The 15,699-nt window shown below is 58.4% G+C and overlaps 4 protein-coding genes across 4 annotated transcripts; all 4 read right to left on the bottom strand.

The window, feature by feature from the left end:
* Window positions 1-58: 58 nt before the first annotated feature.
* BXZ73DRAFT_81631 (uncharacterized protein) lies at window positions 59-729 on the bottom strand (the record flags this gene model as incomplete). Its single annotated transcript, XM_048023540.1, has 3 exons — window positions 59-278; window positions 327-572; window positions 683-729. Coding segments are annotated over 3 exons (513 nt in total), but the record flags the coding sequence as incomplete, so codon positions are not given.
* Window positions 730-1,221: 492 nt separating this feature from the next.
* On the bottom strand, window positions 1,222-4,439 carry BXZ73DRAFT_81630 (uncharacterized protein; the record flags this gene model as incomplete). Its single annotated transcript, XM_048023539.1, has 8 exons — window positions 1,222-1,859; window positions 1,913-2,379; window positions 2,428-2,830; window positions 2,857-3,023; window positions 3,074-3,531; window positions 3,564-3,758; window positions 3,812-4,235; window positions 4,288-4,439. The coding sequence occupies 8 exons, from the start codon at window positions 4,437-4,439 to the stop codon at window positions 1,222-1,224; spliced, it is 2,904 nt and encodes a 967-aa protein (XP_047872672.1).
* A 2,079-nt stretch (window positions 4,440-6,518) lies between these two features.
* Window positions 6,519-7,046, bottom strand: BXZ73DRAFT_54806 (uncharacterized protein; the record flags this gene model as incomplete). The annotated part of the gene is made up of 1 exon (XM_048021226.1): window positions 6,519-7,046. One exon carries the CDS (start codon window positions 7,044-7,046, stop codon window positions 6,519-6,521), a length of 528 nt encoding a protein of 175 aa, XP_047872671.1.
* Window positions 7,047-8,266: 1,220 nt separating this feature from the next.
* Window positions 8,267-8,800, bottom strand: BXZ73DRAFT_106557 (uncharacterized protein; the record flags this gene model as incomplete). The annotated part of the gene is made up of 1 exon (XM_048016649.1): window positions 8,267-8,800. The coding sequence occupies one exon, from the start codon at window positions 8,798-8,800 to the stop codon at window positions 8,267-8,269; it is 534 nt and encodes a 177-aa protein (XP_047872670.1).
* Between the last annotated feature and the right edge of the window lie 6,899 nt (window positions 8,801-15,699).

The following is a 15,699-nucleotide window of genomic DNA, read 5'->3' as shown; positions in this document are numbered from 1 at the left end:
ACTGGACGGAACTTCTGCTCGGGGTCGCCGGAGTGCTGTGGGGAGGCGCGCGGCGTACGGGAGTACAGAGCAGAGCGGGAGCTGGGACGAGGCGGAGCGGGGCTGGGATGATGGGCAAGTCGAGGTCGATGTCGAGGGGGAAGTTGTGCCCGGTTTTCATAACCATATACGCGATGGCGCTGGCCACGGACAGACCCTTCTTGTCGAATCGCTTGTACCGGCATGAGTATTGCTTGATGTGCCGTTCGCCCTCTCCGATTTGAAAGCCGATGTGAGCCCTGAGGATTCTGTCAATACAATCCATGGGACATGCGATAGCGACTTACCAAGTGACCCCAATGAAAACACCGGTATGTCTGCCTTCTAGCGCGGCACGGACACTGTAGATCCGCTCGCCGCGCAGCGATATGTTGGCTTCTTGTACACGCCACACGGCAAGATGGACGTCATGAGCCGCGGTTTGATAAAAGACCGTCGCGTTGAGAGCGTCGATGGCCTCCGCGTCGTCGCGGTGCATGCAGCACACTACGATCGGGTAGATGGCGGGATCTTGCCCTAAGCCCACCTGTGGCCTGTACGATGTTGGTGAGCATATGACGGGTGTGAGAGAGCAGTGAGAATCTACCGAGTGCGCGTGATGCGCGGCGACACTCTGCGTGTGTCCGGCCCCAGAAGCACGTACCAAGGACCGGAAGACGCCGCCGGGTCAGATAGCAGCGGGTTATGCATGCTTCGGGGCGGGAGAGCGGACGGGGAGGGGTGATCGATGCGGAGAAGGAGGAGCTACGCGGAGAGGCGCCCATGCTTCTCACCTGTCATCTCACGCGAATCCTGATCTTCGGATGCTTTACAGGTCCTCCCTGGCATCCGGTGAGAAATCTGCCAACACGCATGTATTTGTCATGCATCTCGGCACACAGGCCGGGTATTTGATGCCCCTGATTATGCTTGCAATAGTATAGCATACTGCGAGGCATGATTGCATGCAAAGCCTCACGGTTTCCTTGCTTCGGGTGTGCACCAAACGTCCTTACGATGTCCTGGGACTGGTATAGTAACATTGACATTGAAATAACACATGGAACGTCCTATATACACATTATACGTTGTATACCATTCATTTGGACGTGTCAAAATACCGTACATAGGTGTGGAATTATGTTTTTGTCTTGGAAACAGCTCGTTCAAACGGGCGCTAGAAGCCCCCAGAGCCGATCTACGCTACTGAGCTACGAAGTCGAGCAGAGCGCTCTGCTGCGCCTGCATATCGTCATCGTACATACTCTCCGGGCTCACATCTGTCTCGATCGCGCTGTCATCGGGGGAAATGCGTGGAATGGATGGCTCCGGAGGGGGAGCTCTGCCCTCACGGCGGCCCGGCGTCTTCTCGCCCTCGAAGCGAGGATCATTATGCAATTCATTGAGGAATGCCAGGTTGTACCCATTGGCGGCCTCGCGGTGGCGAACGAACTCCATAGTCGGCCCATAAAGGATGTCGTTGGTCTCTTTGAGCTGCTCAAGAAGCGTGGCGAAGTCTTGCTCTTCGTCGCGAATGTGCGTGTGGAGGCGGCGCGCATCGCGATAGATGATCTGGATCTCCTCTCGGGCGCGTTGCAAGCGCCGCCAGGTCCCGATCGCCTCCCGGACTTCCGGACGCGCCCAGACTTTGCCGCTGACGTCATTCCATGATCCGTGCAGAAGTGCAAACTCCCGAATGAACGAGTAATGCGAGATCTGAGTCCAGTCAACGAGTGGCTTCTGCACCGTGACGGCGGCCCTGTTGTACGTCGCGATAGCACGTCGGATTGCAGCTGACCGTTTCTGCATGTTCTTCGCGATGTGAGTCCGCATCTTGTAGCCTTAGTCATGCGCTTTTGTCAGCGCTTGGTCAAATGATTACATGATAACCCACCTGTCTGCGCGAGATGAAGCTTATGTAGCTCGAACAAGCGTTGAATCACAAGGCGTTGAAGCCTTCCCAGGGCCTGCTGATAGCGTCGTGTTGACATGTACACCTTCGCCGTGGTGTAGCGCGGATCGGTGGGCAGCCATCGCGTCATGCCCCAGGTGTCCTCGATCTCGGCTAATTCTTGATCGAGGGCGTCGATCCGCTCGCGGAGCACGCGGTTCGCGCTCTCCGTTCTCCGCGTCTCTCTTACGTGGGCGTTATAGTCTGTGATCGGACCAGTGTACGGTGCCTGGAACAAAAGCCCGGGGCCGTCGGAAGATGCAGAGCCGCCGGTACCCGCGCGCGCGTTCCCAGGGGGCGCGAGTGGCGGAGCTTCGCGCGGCGGCTGCTGCCCGAGCATGAACTCGCGCGTCGCAGGGTTGCGCGTCGCGCGCTTTGTGGCCGCGCGAGTCTTCTGAGCATATTCATCCCTGCGCGCGCGTCAGAAGCAACCCGCGCCCTAACAAAACGTGACTCACTTCATCGCTCTAAGGTCCTCGAGGCGCTCAACATAGCTTTGTGCCCATTCGTCTTCCGGATTCTCATCGCGAAGCGTCGCGAAGTAGACGCGCTCGTCTTCCGCCGCCTCGATCAACTTCTCCTCGGTGAGATTGAGCTGGGGCAGAATGCTGGCCAAGAATGGCTCCGATTCTTCAATGATCTTCATTGCTTGGAGGAAGTTGTTGCGGAGGAATACCGCGAGATTAGTATACTTTTCTTCATCCCAGCGGCGGAAATAGAGCACAATCATTGCGTGCCGCCGATACTTGCTCGCGTAGCGGGTGATCGAGGCAAGCGCGTTTGATCCGCTGAAGATCCGCTCCATGGTTTCGAGATCCTCAATCCCGGCGCCCGCGCGGTAACATTCGGATGATGGTGGAGCTGGCAGACATAGGAGTGGGAATAACCGTGGAAAGCGTTCACAATGCACTGAGAGCCGCGCTTCTGGAACTCGGGACCAGCGCTGCTCCGGGCGAGGGTCCCCTGAAAGACGCAGCCAATGTCATAGCCGAGAAGGATGTTGCTGGGCAACTCAGTGTTTATTTTGTCGACCATCGCGATCCCGTACTTGGCGCTAAAGGTGATCGCTAAGTTTCCGAGCTCCACGGAGCCATCAAGACTTACAGTTCACCGCTCTGGATCATATCTGCAATCCAGAGGATCCTCCCATGCCTGCAGGCACTAGCAAAGATGCCAGTCTCGTCGAACCCACCCCATGCCTTCTTCTTTTCGTCCGCCGCTGCCGCCTTCCAGTTCGTAGCACACGGGCTCGGGGCACCCGGCTCCCCATCTGTGGGATCGCCTTCCGTCGCCACTGGCTCGCGGGCCGGCGCGGATTCGGCCGGGTCGTGGGTGATGTCGTCATCACCATCTTCTCCGAGATCCGCGGTCGGCTTCGGCTGTGCCTGCCGCGCAGGCACCTGATGCGCAAACTTGTCGACATATTGTGGGCTGAGAAAGTAGTTGTTCTTGTGTTGTCGCAGGTCTCCTCGGTCTTGATATTTGCGCATAAGTCTTTTCAAGGAGTTATTGCCGTCCTTACTGCCCATCCGGTTGTAGTGGAGGACCGGCTCTCCTTCCAGCTGCGTGAGAAGTCGTTAGCAGTCCGTCTGACGTCACCACGTGCCACCCGCATCAAATGGAGGATGCGTGCCTTGTATCCGCATGGTGGGCACCCGAAGCGCGGGCGCCAGTTCGGATCACCCCGTCCCAGCTTCTCCATGATCCCTAGCTCCACTTCATCGAGAACCTCCAGGTATATGTCAAACGCGTCCGCTAGCGCAGTGCGATAGTGGCGACGATATGCCATCTGTTCCAGGTATGTCAGACCAACTATTCCGCTGCGCTAGAGGAGCAACTTACATAGTACTTGTAGCAGACAAGCTTGGCAAACGCCTCGGTGCTGAATGATGGCTTTACGAGCTTCAGGCACCGGAACAGCTCGAGCGTCTGGAACGAGATCCCCATCGACGGCACCATCGGGGTGTTAGCGAGATATCCCGCGCAGGCGAGTGCCTCTACTGTCCACTGGTTGGATGACACAACCACGCTGACTTCCTTTTGCAGGGTGTACAAGTCGACACAGACGACTGTTTGTTGTTGCGGCGCCGCCTCTGTCTCAGAGGGAGTATCATCTTCGGGTGCTCTCCGCTTGCGTTCCTCTTGCGGGCGGGGATATCCGTACTTCCATTGTAGATATGCGGCCTTGATACGCGGGAATATCTGCTGCCAGTTGTCGTCCATCGTGCGGCGACGATCGCGCCAGGTACGCTCATCCGTGCGCACACTGTTTGGCATGTCAAGGATCTACGACCAGAGGGCATAATTAACATGCTCACCCCGATTGCAGATCATTTTCTAGAGCTGCACGGAACGCATCAACGTCCGGATCGTCCGCCCATGCACCATTATCTTCGTCATCATCCGCTGCAGTGGCGCCGGCATTGTCTATGTCTCCGAGATTGATGTCCACACCCTGCGTGTCGTCCATTTGGAACTCGGCGACCGCCGCGGCGCGATCTAAGCCACTGAGATCTATTGCTTGGTGAGTTTCCTAACTCTTGTACCTGCCGTGCGACATACTATTGACTAGGTCAACGCGTCGCCTCCGCGCGACTCGTCCGCCTTGTCTATATCGGTCGCGCGGACCTTCTCCTCCTTGAAGGTATGCCCGCCATGTCCTTTGTTTTTGCCGCCTCTAGGTCGGTTCCGTGGACCAGCGATGGTGACTCTATCGGACACTCCGTGGCGGTTGCTGGCTTGGGAGAAGGACATGTGTAGAGGTTTGATCTTCACTCCCTCTCTGTGTTTACATTGTTATACTATCTAATCATTATCCATCTAATCACTTTGGCGCTCCACAGCCATCACTACGAGGCGTTGAGTCTGCAGCGCCCGGTGCCCGGCGCCGGCGCCCTCGCGCTGATGGCGCGGCGCCCACGCAGCGCATCAATCATTCCCGCGGTTCCTGTCCATGCGGCGCCCGCACCATCAGAGTCCGCCTCCCGCCAAGGCGTTCAGTATGCTGACATAATGTCCCGCCCTCCCCATATGCGGGAGCGGCGGGCGGTGGCGGGCGGTGGCGGGCGGTGAGGGCATCACAGAGAGCGTGTCTAGCTAGTGATTTGTGTAAATAGATGCGCATTCTTAATACAAGTACATACAAAAAACAACGGAGCGAATCGGACAAGGGGAGGGGGAGGGGCAAGGGAAACAACGAGCTCGCCGTCCCCGACGGCGAGCACGGGGGCGCGGGCGGCCATCACGGACGGGCGGCGCGAGGGGAGACGCCAGTGGGGGCGGCCATCAGGGAGCGCGGCACGGGAAGCCGCTCACGTGGTCCGGGAGAGCGCAGGGGAGGCTGGGCCGGGCCCTCGGGGACGTCGGGGACAGGGGCAGGGGACTTGCGCATAAGCCCCCGTTTTACCGTTTCCTCTCAGGGAATATCAAGCGTTATTCGTAGAGGGTCTACTAGTGGCAGGGGAATAGGCATTCGCAGTCGCCGGAACTAGTATCAGCCCAGGGGGGTGATGGCAGATCAATTGATTGCAATAACGTGAGGTACGGGTGGTCTGATCAAGGGTCCTTAGTCCTGCAAGTCCGATCAGGGGTCCATAGTCCGTGCAAAATGTCTGTGTCCAAAGTGGTAGCGATCGTGAAAGTACTCAGATGACTGTATTCGCACGCGGTCAGCATTCACGAGAAGCTGAAGGGGACAGAGCGTGAGCTGACCTCTGGGCCTCTGATCCTGGCGGGACCTCACCCCTTGTACTGCGGCGGCGCCTCGTGCAGTCTGGAGTGAATCCGACTCTGCATCGCCCGTATGTTCGCAACGTCCCGCTGAACCTGCTCCAATGTCATACGTATCTCCAACACATCGGGGGAGTCGAGGCCTTCTTCACGAGGGGTGCGCTCATCGAAAGAGGAGCCCGGCGATGCTGGACGTGGCCCAGAGGTGGTATCCCCGATGTAGAGCACGCTGTTCGTTCCGAAGGATGGAGGTAGAGGCTTGTCCTCGCTGACCGCCTCTTGGGGGCTTCGCTCCATCATCGACGTGTGTGCGGGAGTGGACACCGGACTTTCCGAGTAGCCGTACACCGCGCTCGTCTTGGAAGAGGAGGTCCGTGAGAGGCGCTGGATCAATCCGTCCTCGGAGGTGGAACGCGAGTGTCCCGGACGAGCGTTTCCGCTGGGAGCGGGTCCGACACCATTCTCGTTCTCTGAGCTGAGGCTGAGCCCTGACCTTGCGGGGCGTGGCGCACGGGGGCGGGCGCGAAGACGAAGGAAGAGGAGGGCGAGAATGCATATGATGACCGCCGCCAATGCGCCACCCACGATGGCACCGACGGGGACGGGAGCCTTAGCCGAGGACGGAGATGGGACGGTGGTAGGCGCAGGGTTTGAAGATGAGGAGTCGCTCGGAGGAAGCGAATATGAAGGAGCGCGGGTTTGGGGTGACGAGCTAAACCGGGGGAGTGTCGCGGACTGGATCGAAGACGACGTAGAGGTCATTGTAGCGCTAACGATGTTGTGGTGGAAGAATGGGAAGGCAGTGGCGCCGTCGTCGTTACTAGCCTCGTTGTTGATGTTGTCGAAGTGTAAAGAACGTTGTGGAAGGGGTAGGGCTTGGGTCGGGGGTGTCCTCTTCCTGTATTGCATGCACCAAGCGGTCGAAGAAGATCATCGACTCGCCGTCGTTCTTCAGTTGCATCTTCAAGGTGTGTTGTGTGTTGTCCAAACCGCTTCGCGAGTAGACGACTGTGTTGTACTGGATGTGTTCTAATCCCGAGGGCTGCCAAACGAATGTCGTAGGATTGGGCTCGTCATCGAGAAAGAATTCGACGTTGATGAAGTGGATGAGCACGTTGAAGACGTATACCGATACGCCGGAGAACTGGAAGGTGGCGGTAGCGGACGTTTGGTCGCCTTGCAGCGATTGAGCCCACATCCAGCTCTGGCCAGAGAGACGAGTGGGGTCGACGCCGAACTTGCTGAAGGCTCCGCCGCTCCACCAGTTTTCGCCTAAGGGGCGGTAGTTGATGGACTCGTCCGTGTCTTCGGTGGTGACATTTCTGGATGTTTGCGCGGCGGCGCACATTCCGAGGGTCACAAGCAGCGCAATACACGTCCCTACCCGAGGTCGTGTCCACATAGTCGACTCAGGACCATGTGGGGAGGGGAGGAAAGGCGGAAGGGAGAGGTTGAAGGAGTTTTGTGATACACAATTTGCCCGTGACTTTGTATTGCGGCGGTGTCTCCATTGCTCCTTCATGGATATGTCAGGACGGTTCCCATGGTAAACCGTAAGCTCACCTCAGATGACGGGAACTCGGACTTAGGTGCTGTATGGGTGTCCGATACTGGTCGGGCTCGTTTTCAGGGCTGGTAGCTCGTGAGTGAAGACCAAACTTGCCTGACAACAGTATCGACCGACTTGAGATATCTTTGTAGTCTCAACTAGTGACAGTCGATCACCGCTTGTACAGGAAGATAGGCTTGTCTCTGGAGACAGATGGCGTGTTGCACGTTGTCCGCATTTCGGAGTCTATAGGACTAGCGGGATTCGCGACGGAGCTCGCCTCTGTGAGGGGTGACCCGAGCCAAAGATCATATCAGAAACGTGAATTGAAATGCCACGGTGAGCAATAATACATCGAACAGCAGAAGGATTGGAAGAGTTTGGACACGCGACAGACGGCATTGAGAGCCGTTGTCTCCCTGACCGCAAAGAAACATCTAAGCAATGCCAAGAAACAATAATACGCACGATGGTGTTATTCTCCCCTACGACCAACATTTACAGAACTCCAGCACACGTTCAGCGTTGCGGCTTCCACGCATAGGTTGCGGTCGCTACAGGATGTATGCGCGGAAGAGGGATGAGAGCTGACTTGTTCATCGGTAGGAAATCTGTAGCATGGAGATGCCTGGAAGGCGGGTTGGTGACTTGGACGAGAAGTTTGACGTTGAGCTGGGAAATGAGCGATGAAGGCAAGAGAGACGGTAGCTGCAGGAAAGAATTTGACGACGTCGGCGTCTAGATGGACCGAGTGACGTCACATCTCAACACGGTCAACGCCTGATGGCTCAAGCTCAAGGAGCACAACCCGTCCAATCCAAGACTCACGAGAACTTCAAGTAGTAGTGCAAATGGCTAATATATCAAAGATAAAATACTGGAACACGATAAGCGTCGGGATGTATCCTAGTACTACTACATAGTACTACTGACTCGTCCATCGTTTCCAGCTGCGCTGCGTCCAGCCCAAGGCTCGTTCCTTCACACACAATGATACCCCGGCGGCAGCTCGTGGGGAGTCATTGCCAAGCGGGGTCATTCATCTGTATTTCCTTCCACGCCGCCTGTGCCGCTTCCCGATACTCGACTGTCTGTGTGTGAGGGAGGTCGACCTCCGTAAACGCGGTGGAGATCGTCGGGCTACGCGGGACGTCGGGGGCGGGCCCACGACGCGGCGCTGACAGCCGGAGCGGGGCGGGAACGGGAATGTTGGGAAGCGCCTTCTCGCTGAAGGAGGTCCATTCAGGTCGCCTGTTGGGAGAAAAGGTGGGATCGACGAAGCACGGTGGGGAGCAGGGGATGTGGACGGGGTAGGCGGATGGTGAATTTGAAGACCTGTTGTGCAGCAGGCCTTGCACTGCGCGAACGGGTCTCCTGAGGCTCGGGCAGACGGAGTGCGACAACGAGTGGTCGTCCATATCGATGACGGTGCTCATGGTGATCTGGATGGTGGACTTGTCGTCTTCTGGGGATGGGAAGTCGCGACCCCGTGATGACCGCATCCATCTGGAGGGCAGGATTTGATTTTTGAGAGGCGGCGACTGGAGGTCCATGAATAGAGGACCGCGGTGACGAGCGCGCCTGTAAACCCAGAGCAAAAAGGCTGACAGAGCGATAACGAAGATTGCGCCTACGACGCTCCCGACAATTATTGCAGTTTGGTTGGATGACTTCAGGGCCGCTGAGGACCCGGAGGGATGAGTGGAGGTAGGAGGCGGTGATGCGAGGCTAGAACTTGTTGAAATTCTGGTGGACGAAGACTTAACCGCCGGGGCCGACGACGGCGACGACGACGGTGTGGATCTGGGTGCTGAGTGTGAAACAGACGGGGACTGTAGGTGTACAGTTGGGGTTGGGGTTGAACTTGTGGTAGGAATGGAACGTGGAGCGCTTGTTGTACTTGGAACAGCAGTATGTGCGACAGTTGTCGTTGCAGTCACAATCGTCGTCGTCTGCTGTGTTACTTGAGGTACGGTGGCAGGTGGGGGCGTGGAGGCAGGCGGGGGTTGATGAAAAAAGGAGGAAAGGAATGAACCGATTCTCGAAGCACCTGGAGGTTGACTTCCGATTGGAAAGCCGAACTGACGCCTATTCAGTACCATGGCACGAAATCTAGGATGAACAGATTGAAGGTCAGGTTTTGGAATGAGCCAGAGTTCCACGGGTGAATAATATGACCTGCATCAGGTGTCTGATCTATGCAGCAAGGGATTGATTCTTCTCGATGGACCACACGGCCCTATGCCTAGTCAGAACAGAAATATTAGTGAACCTTCAGGCATATGCGCGAACTGTTCGTGGAAACGCACCTATGCTGAATCACAACAAACGAAAGGAGCGTGGGGCGGCGGGGCCGTGGAAGGAGGGAACCCGAGCAAAAGAGAGGAAAGGGAGGAAGGGGAGGAAGCCAACGCGCAGGATGAGATGCGCTGAAGAGTCCGGCGTGCGCACGGGCGTCGCGGCAGCACGCGAGCACTCGTTAAAGGCGTCCATTCCGAGCCTTTCGCGCGCGTCCATTCCATCCGTCGCCGCAGGCCCTGCATGATGCGGCAGTGTTCGGGCCCATCTTCGCATCTTCCTTATTGCGCGCGCTCATCTGACCATCCTGCCGTTGTCGAGATGTCGCAGCGGTGGCATTCATATTCCACGCCGCCGTGGACGGGGAGGACTGAGGGTGGAGATGGAAGGCGTCCGTTGCCGTGGACGGGTGCTCAAATGACCTGAGAGGGTTTTCCCACATGGTGACGTGCGCACGGGAGGAGTAGCGGCAGGGAGCTGGGAAGGCGATCCGGCGCTGGGAGCGGTTTGAAGCCAGAGGATCCACATCGTCTGGACTAATGTTCCTTCGCGCTCGTAGTCATGCCGTCACCTATTGCGGAAGCAGCGTTCGTCGTCGTCATCTCCTTGAACTCTTCTCCGTGGATCGGTGGGTGGTTGCAGGAGGGTCTCCGGTTCGCGGAACGCCAGGGGACGCTGATTACGAGCAGAGTGGTACGACGATTTGCACTGCCCCTCCAAGCCTTTGTCTCGAGAAGCGCGTCTAGTCCATGACGACGAATAGACCTGTCAACATGTATTGTCCAGTGTCCACGACCGTGCGTTCGACTTGCGACGTGATCTCGTCAAAGTTGCTCACTCGTGCCGCGCGACATCAGGCAAACATCTCGGAAGCGCGAAGCTTCCTCCGTTCGCCGCAGCGTGCCGCCCATCCCCGGCTCGTACACCGGCGGCGGGTCCTGTACTGCGAGCTCCCACACGCCCCGCTCCTCTTGCAGCGTCGCAACCGTGTGCTCGAGTAACGCCATCTAAGTCCGCATCGCTGGAGTAACGCCATCTACGTCCGCATCGCTCCTCGTTCACCACGAGTACCGTGCCCACACGGGCGTGTGTCGCCTGTCTAGAGACGATGCCTGCGGAGAACGAGTTTTCATGCATGGCACGGATGTGCGATTGGGGCCCAGGGATGGATGGACGCATGAATGGGGACGACGACGTGGTGGGAGGATAGAGTGGCGGATCTTCTACGCTCGAATAAGGTTCGTTGGGACCAGGGCCGTCATGAATGATAGAAGCAGGAGGATAGATAGGGCGAGTGGATGGGAGCGACGATGCGCCGTCACGGACTGGCGAGTCCGATCTGGAAGAATGGGTCGCATGCAATGCCTTGGGCTGGTGGGGATAGAGGGCGCGAAGGACACGGGGCGCTTGGTGTTTCGACATTCTAAACGGGCTGCGACTGGTCGAAAGGATGGTATCGCTTTTTGAAGTCGGGCGACGTCTGCGTCTTTTCCAGAAAAAGAAGACGGCACAGGGGGAAAGAGCGATCAGGACGCCGACTTCGCCCGGGCTTCCAGGGGTGTGAGGGTTCTGCTGGACGACTGTGTGGGAAGGAGCACGGCCGGCAGATGTTCTCGTCACCGAAGTCTGCAACCCGCTGGCACTGGGGGGTGAGGGGCTGGCGTTGGAAGAGGCGTTGGAAGGGAATAAGGGAACGGAGGGGTCTGAAAAGGTATGGTTATTGGTGACGATGGGGGAAGGGGGCGAGGGTGGTATGCTTGACGACGTTGATGCAGGAGAGCTGCTCGGATAAATAATCGTTCTTGACGAGATAGGGGTTGTCGTGATTGCGGGCGAGTTGATTCCGGCAGGCGTCGGGCGCGTGCGTTCTAATGGTGAAGCCGTTGTGCCCCTTGTGGTTGGGAAAACGGAGATTGCGAACTTGATCGGATCTTCGCCTGTTGCTTGCAGCGGCCTTCGTTTGGAGCTCGTCGATGTGCAGAGAGGGCGTCCGGAGAGACCATGTCTCCGGGTCGCCATCCTGGTAAGCACAGATCACCGCACGAGACCGGCCACCGCAGTGACGAGCGATCGCGGGCACTCGATCGCGGGCGCCGCCGCATGCTGTACGGGGAGCAAAGACTACAAGGTCAGTCGGGATGAGTTATTCGCTCAGAAGCGGGCGGGGGCAATGACGAAGACAATGCATACATTCTGGGGGGAAATACACCCGAAAGCGCAAGGTAGAAGCGATACGAAAGACACCCCAGGAAGATACAACACCACGACGCACATATATCAAACGAACGACTATGGTCAGAGAATATTGAACCTCAACCTACAACAGGCATGTGCACGTATCTATTGAAGAGGGTCAGACGTTGAAGGCATCGGATGTACTTGACGCAAGGCTCACGTTTTCGCCCCGTAAACATCCCTTTCCCTCCATGCAGCTCACTCGCTCCTTCCCTGCTGCTGCCAATAATCCGGGGGCGCCTCCTCCGCATACAACTCCTGCTGTTGCCGCAGCCGGGCGACCTCGAGCTCCAGTACTGCCACCTTGTTCTTCAGCGTCACCGCTCCCGGGGTCTCTGCGCGTGGGGGGAGTGCCGCCGTGGCACTGCTTTGAGTGTTCGTAGAGAACATCGACGCAGTCCACGCCGGATCAGAACGCTCCGTCGAGGATGGCGCTCGGGGGAGAGCGCGTCTGGCGGGGTCATCGAGGTTCGCCCGGCGCTGTGGAGCAAGGGGCATGGGAGGAAGCGGAGGGACACTGTCGAGCACTTCCCCGTCCTTGCCGAGGAAGAGCGACGACGGAGCGACGGTGTATTGCGACGACTCCGAGGTTTGAGTGGGGGAAGGAGACGGTGCGCGCTCGCCCATGCTGTGGCGGCGGGCGAGTGCGCCCACGGTCGAGCGATCGTTGTCGAAGGTGGAGTCGGCTTGCGACCATGAAGAAGGGGCCATGCTGGTGTGTGCGCTTGTAGAGATGGTTTGGGTGGCGTCTCCAATAACGAGGAGGCGGGACATTCCATTTTCCGTCGAGCCTGAGTCCGGCCGGTAATGCTGCTTCCCGGTGTAGAAGGAGTCGCCCAAGGACGACAGCGGACGGCGGCGCAGGAGAAGGAGGACTAGCAATGCAATGATGAGGAGGAGTGCGATACCACCGGCTGCTGCTCCGACGATAAGACCAAGAGATGTGGAAGAGGAAGCTGCACCGTGCGCTGAATCCGATGGTCCTCCAATCTGCGCGTCCCCCGAGACAGTTGTAGAAGGAGAGGTGGAAGTGGAATCCGAGGATGATGAGGGAGGCGGTCGAGTCGTTGGGGTCTCCGTCACTCCGGTACTGGTGAACGACGGCGGGGAGGAAGAGGATGTGGATGTGGAAATGGGCGTGGAAGTGGGAATGGAAGTGGAAGTGGAAGTGGAAGTGGTCGTAGTAGACGTAGAAGCGGCGATAGCTGTTCCGAAGACATCGGACGTCGCGGTCACGGTATCGACAACAGTCTTGGTGGGGGGATCCGCAACCGAGCTGGTGACCTCCAGGAAATCGAACAGGATGACATTGCTCGTCGAATCTACGGCTTGTACGGTAAGGGTATGCTGTTCGTTGGACAGCATGGGGGATTCGAAAACTTGCTGTTGATACTGAAAGCCAGAAGTTCCATCAGGATTGTGTATGTATGACTGTTCCACGCCGTCAAGGATGAACCGGAGGTTGGTGAGTGTTGTGGGGACTTGTGCACTAGGAGCAGAATTGGAAAGGATGTTGAAAACCGAAATGCCCACCCCGGTGAAGGTGTATGTGAAGGAGCGAGGTCCCGTTTGAGACGTAAGATGGGTAGTGTCGTGCCATGTCCGGTCGAATGTCCGCCCCGGGTCTGGCTTGAGACCACAGCCGCTACAGGATGCACCTTGAGACCATCCACTGGCAGGGTTGTACTGAATGTTGGGGTCGGCGTCGTCAACGTGTTGTACTGTGATTCCGGCCAAGACTTGGCAACGAAGGGCGGCGAGGTAGTAGAGGGCGAGAAGCCGCCAGTAGAGCAAAGAACTACGCAAAAGCGGAGCCATACCGCCGCACATACGCAGTGCAGACCCTCGAGGGTGAAAGGAAGGGAAGGGGGTAAGGAATGTGGAGGTACGAGGATAAACACAATGAGAGGCGGACGAGGGGACACACCTTCGCTCGTCCTCGCACAGGTAAGGGAAATGGCCCACGTAAGCCGTCAAGAGCCTGATACCATCTGCTATGCGGATGGCATAGAATTCAGGATGCCAGAAGTCGATGGGCGTTGTGAGATGAGCTGTGGGATGGCCGCTCCTCGACCGCCAGGAATCAGGCCTCAGGATCACGTTGGGCGCTGCGATGCAGAAGGACGAAGCAAGAGAATCGGAAAAGTACACATGGCCACTTCCCTGGATCTGGCCATGGTGTCAGACAGAAGGCGGCAGGAAGGGGAGGGTGCGAAGCTGGCGGTGGCGGTAGACAGAGAAAAAGCAGGCACGTCACTGCCTTCGATAGATATCTCCCACATGCACACTAATCCACGCTCCGAGTCCTGATGGGACATTGACTCGCATTAAAGCCAGATAACAACACTCAAGAGCAGAACAACATCATCCTTGTCTAAAGCAGACCCATGAAGCTAGATAACGTTGGACGAAATATACAAGATACAGTGTAATGCCACAACACGCGCGCGCATACATAAAGCTGGTATATGTACTAAAGGATGTACGAGAAAGCTACACACAAAGAGGAATGCGTGGCAAGTACGCCAGTGCCATATTGCAGACACCAGCGAACGCAGTCCCGGGCTGTCCAGCGTCACTGCCAGCACCTAGCGGCGCGGTGGTCTAACAACCTTCAGAGACCCCACCGCCAACACCGCTACCGCATGTACACCGGCGGAGCCTCGTCTACCGGCAACGCCCCCTTCAGCCGCGCGATCTCCTCCTGCAGCAGCTGCACCTGCGACCGCAGCGTCGTGTACCCCGAGCCCGTCACGCTCTCCGCCCCCGGTGAGCGTGCAATCGAGCCCTCCGGGATCGGTGGGACGTCGAGCTGGATGCCGCGGATCGCCGCCGCCTCGTCCCGCGCGGGCTGCGCCTTCTCTTCCACCGCCGTCAGGATCGCCGCGGACCCCGGCCCAGGCGCAGAGGACGATGGCGGCGCGGACGGCGCGGCGGTGCAGAGGCCCGGTGTGATGGTCGTGCGGCCGGACTCGGACGAGGCGTAGGCCAGCTCGTGCTCGGACTGGCTCTGGCTGAGGGTGCGCGTGATGCTGCGGGTGGGCGCCGAGCCGAGCGCGACCGCGTCGTCGAAGGGGGAGGGCGCTTTGGGGGTGGCGGGCGACCACACCGTCGTCGCCCCGGGCGACTGCGGGACGTCGGCGGGCGCGCGGCGGTCCTGCGTGAGCACGGTGGGGGCGCGCGAAGGCGAGGCGGCGTGGAAGGTGGATAGGGAGGGGACGTCCGAGAGCGACGTGCGTGGGGAGCCGGAACCGCGCGATCCCGCGTATGCGTTGTGCGGATACACGGACGACGGGGCGTAACCCGAACCGTCGCGTTGTGAGTACCCGGACTCGGGCGCTGGCGGCACGTTGTGGAAGGAAGTCTGGAGCCGGTTCGGGGAGAATTGCGTCGTCTGTTGGTGGACAGCGAGGTCGCTCGCTCCGCTTGCCAGACGTTCTCGACTTGCCATCCCCGCGACACCGGGCTCGCGGTTGTCCCAGGTACCGCTGCCCCAGAATTTCTCGTCGGTGTACCGTTGCGAGCGCTGCTTCGTGCGAATGAAGCAGAAAAGGAGGGCCACGATCGCAATCGCTGCGATGCCACCCGCGATGCTGCCGGCGACAGCCCCGACAGGGAACGAGTCCTTGTTCTTGTCGTCCGCGACGTTCGCGTTCGCGTTCGGGCCCGAGGAGGTAGATTCAGGGGCGGAGGAGCCAGAAGTCGAAAAAGGAGAGGATATCGAGTTGGACGTAGAAACCTGGAGGCCAACTGGGGATGTGGAAGACGTTGTGGAAGACGATCTGGAGCTGGACGGGGTGCCTGGCGGCGCAGGGGAGGAAGAAGTGGACGAACTCTGAGTGGTGGTCGTCTGGGCAGGGCTCTGGGACTGGACGGATGTCTCCGTGACTGTGACTGGTGCGAGGTCCGCGTCTTCGTG

This window comes from Epithele typhae (genome assembly GCF_022376455.1).
Source record: "Epithele typhae strain CBS 203.58 chromosome Unknown BXZ73scaffold_85, whole genome shotgun sequence".
NCBI classification, from domain to species: domain Eukaryota; kingdom Fungi; phylum Basidiomycota; class Agaricomycetes; order Polyporales; family Epitheliaceae; genus Epithele; species Epithele typhae.
Note: the sequence above shows the minus strand (reverse complement) of the source record. Positions and strands in the feature narration are given on the sequence as shown.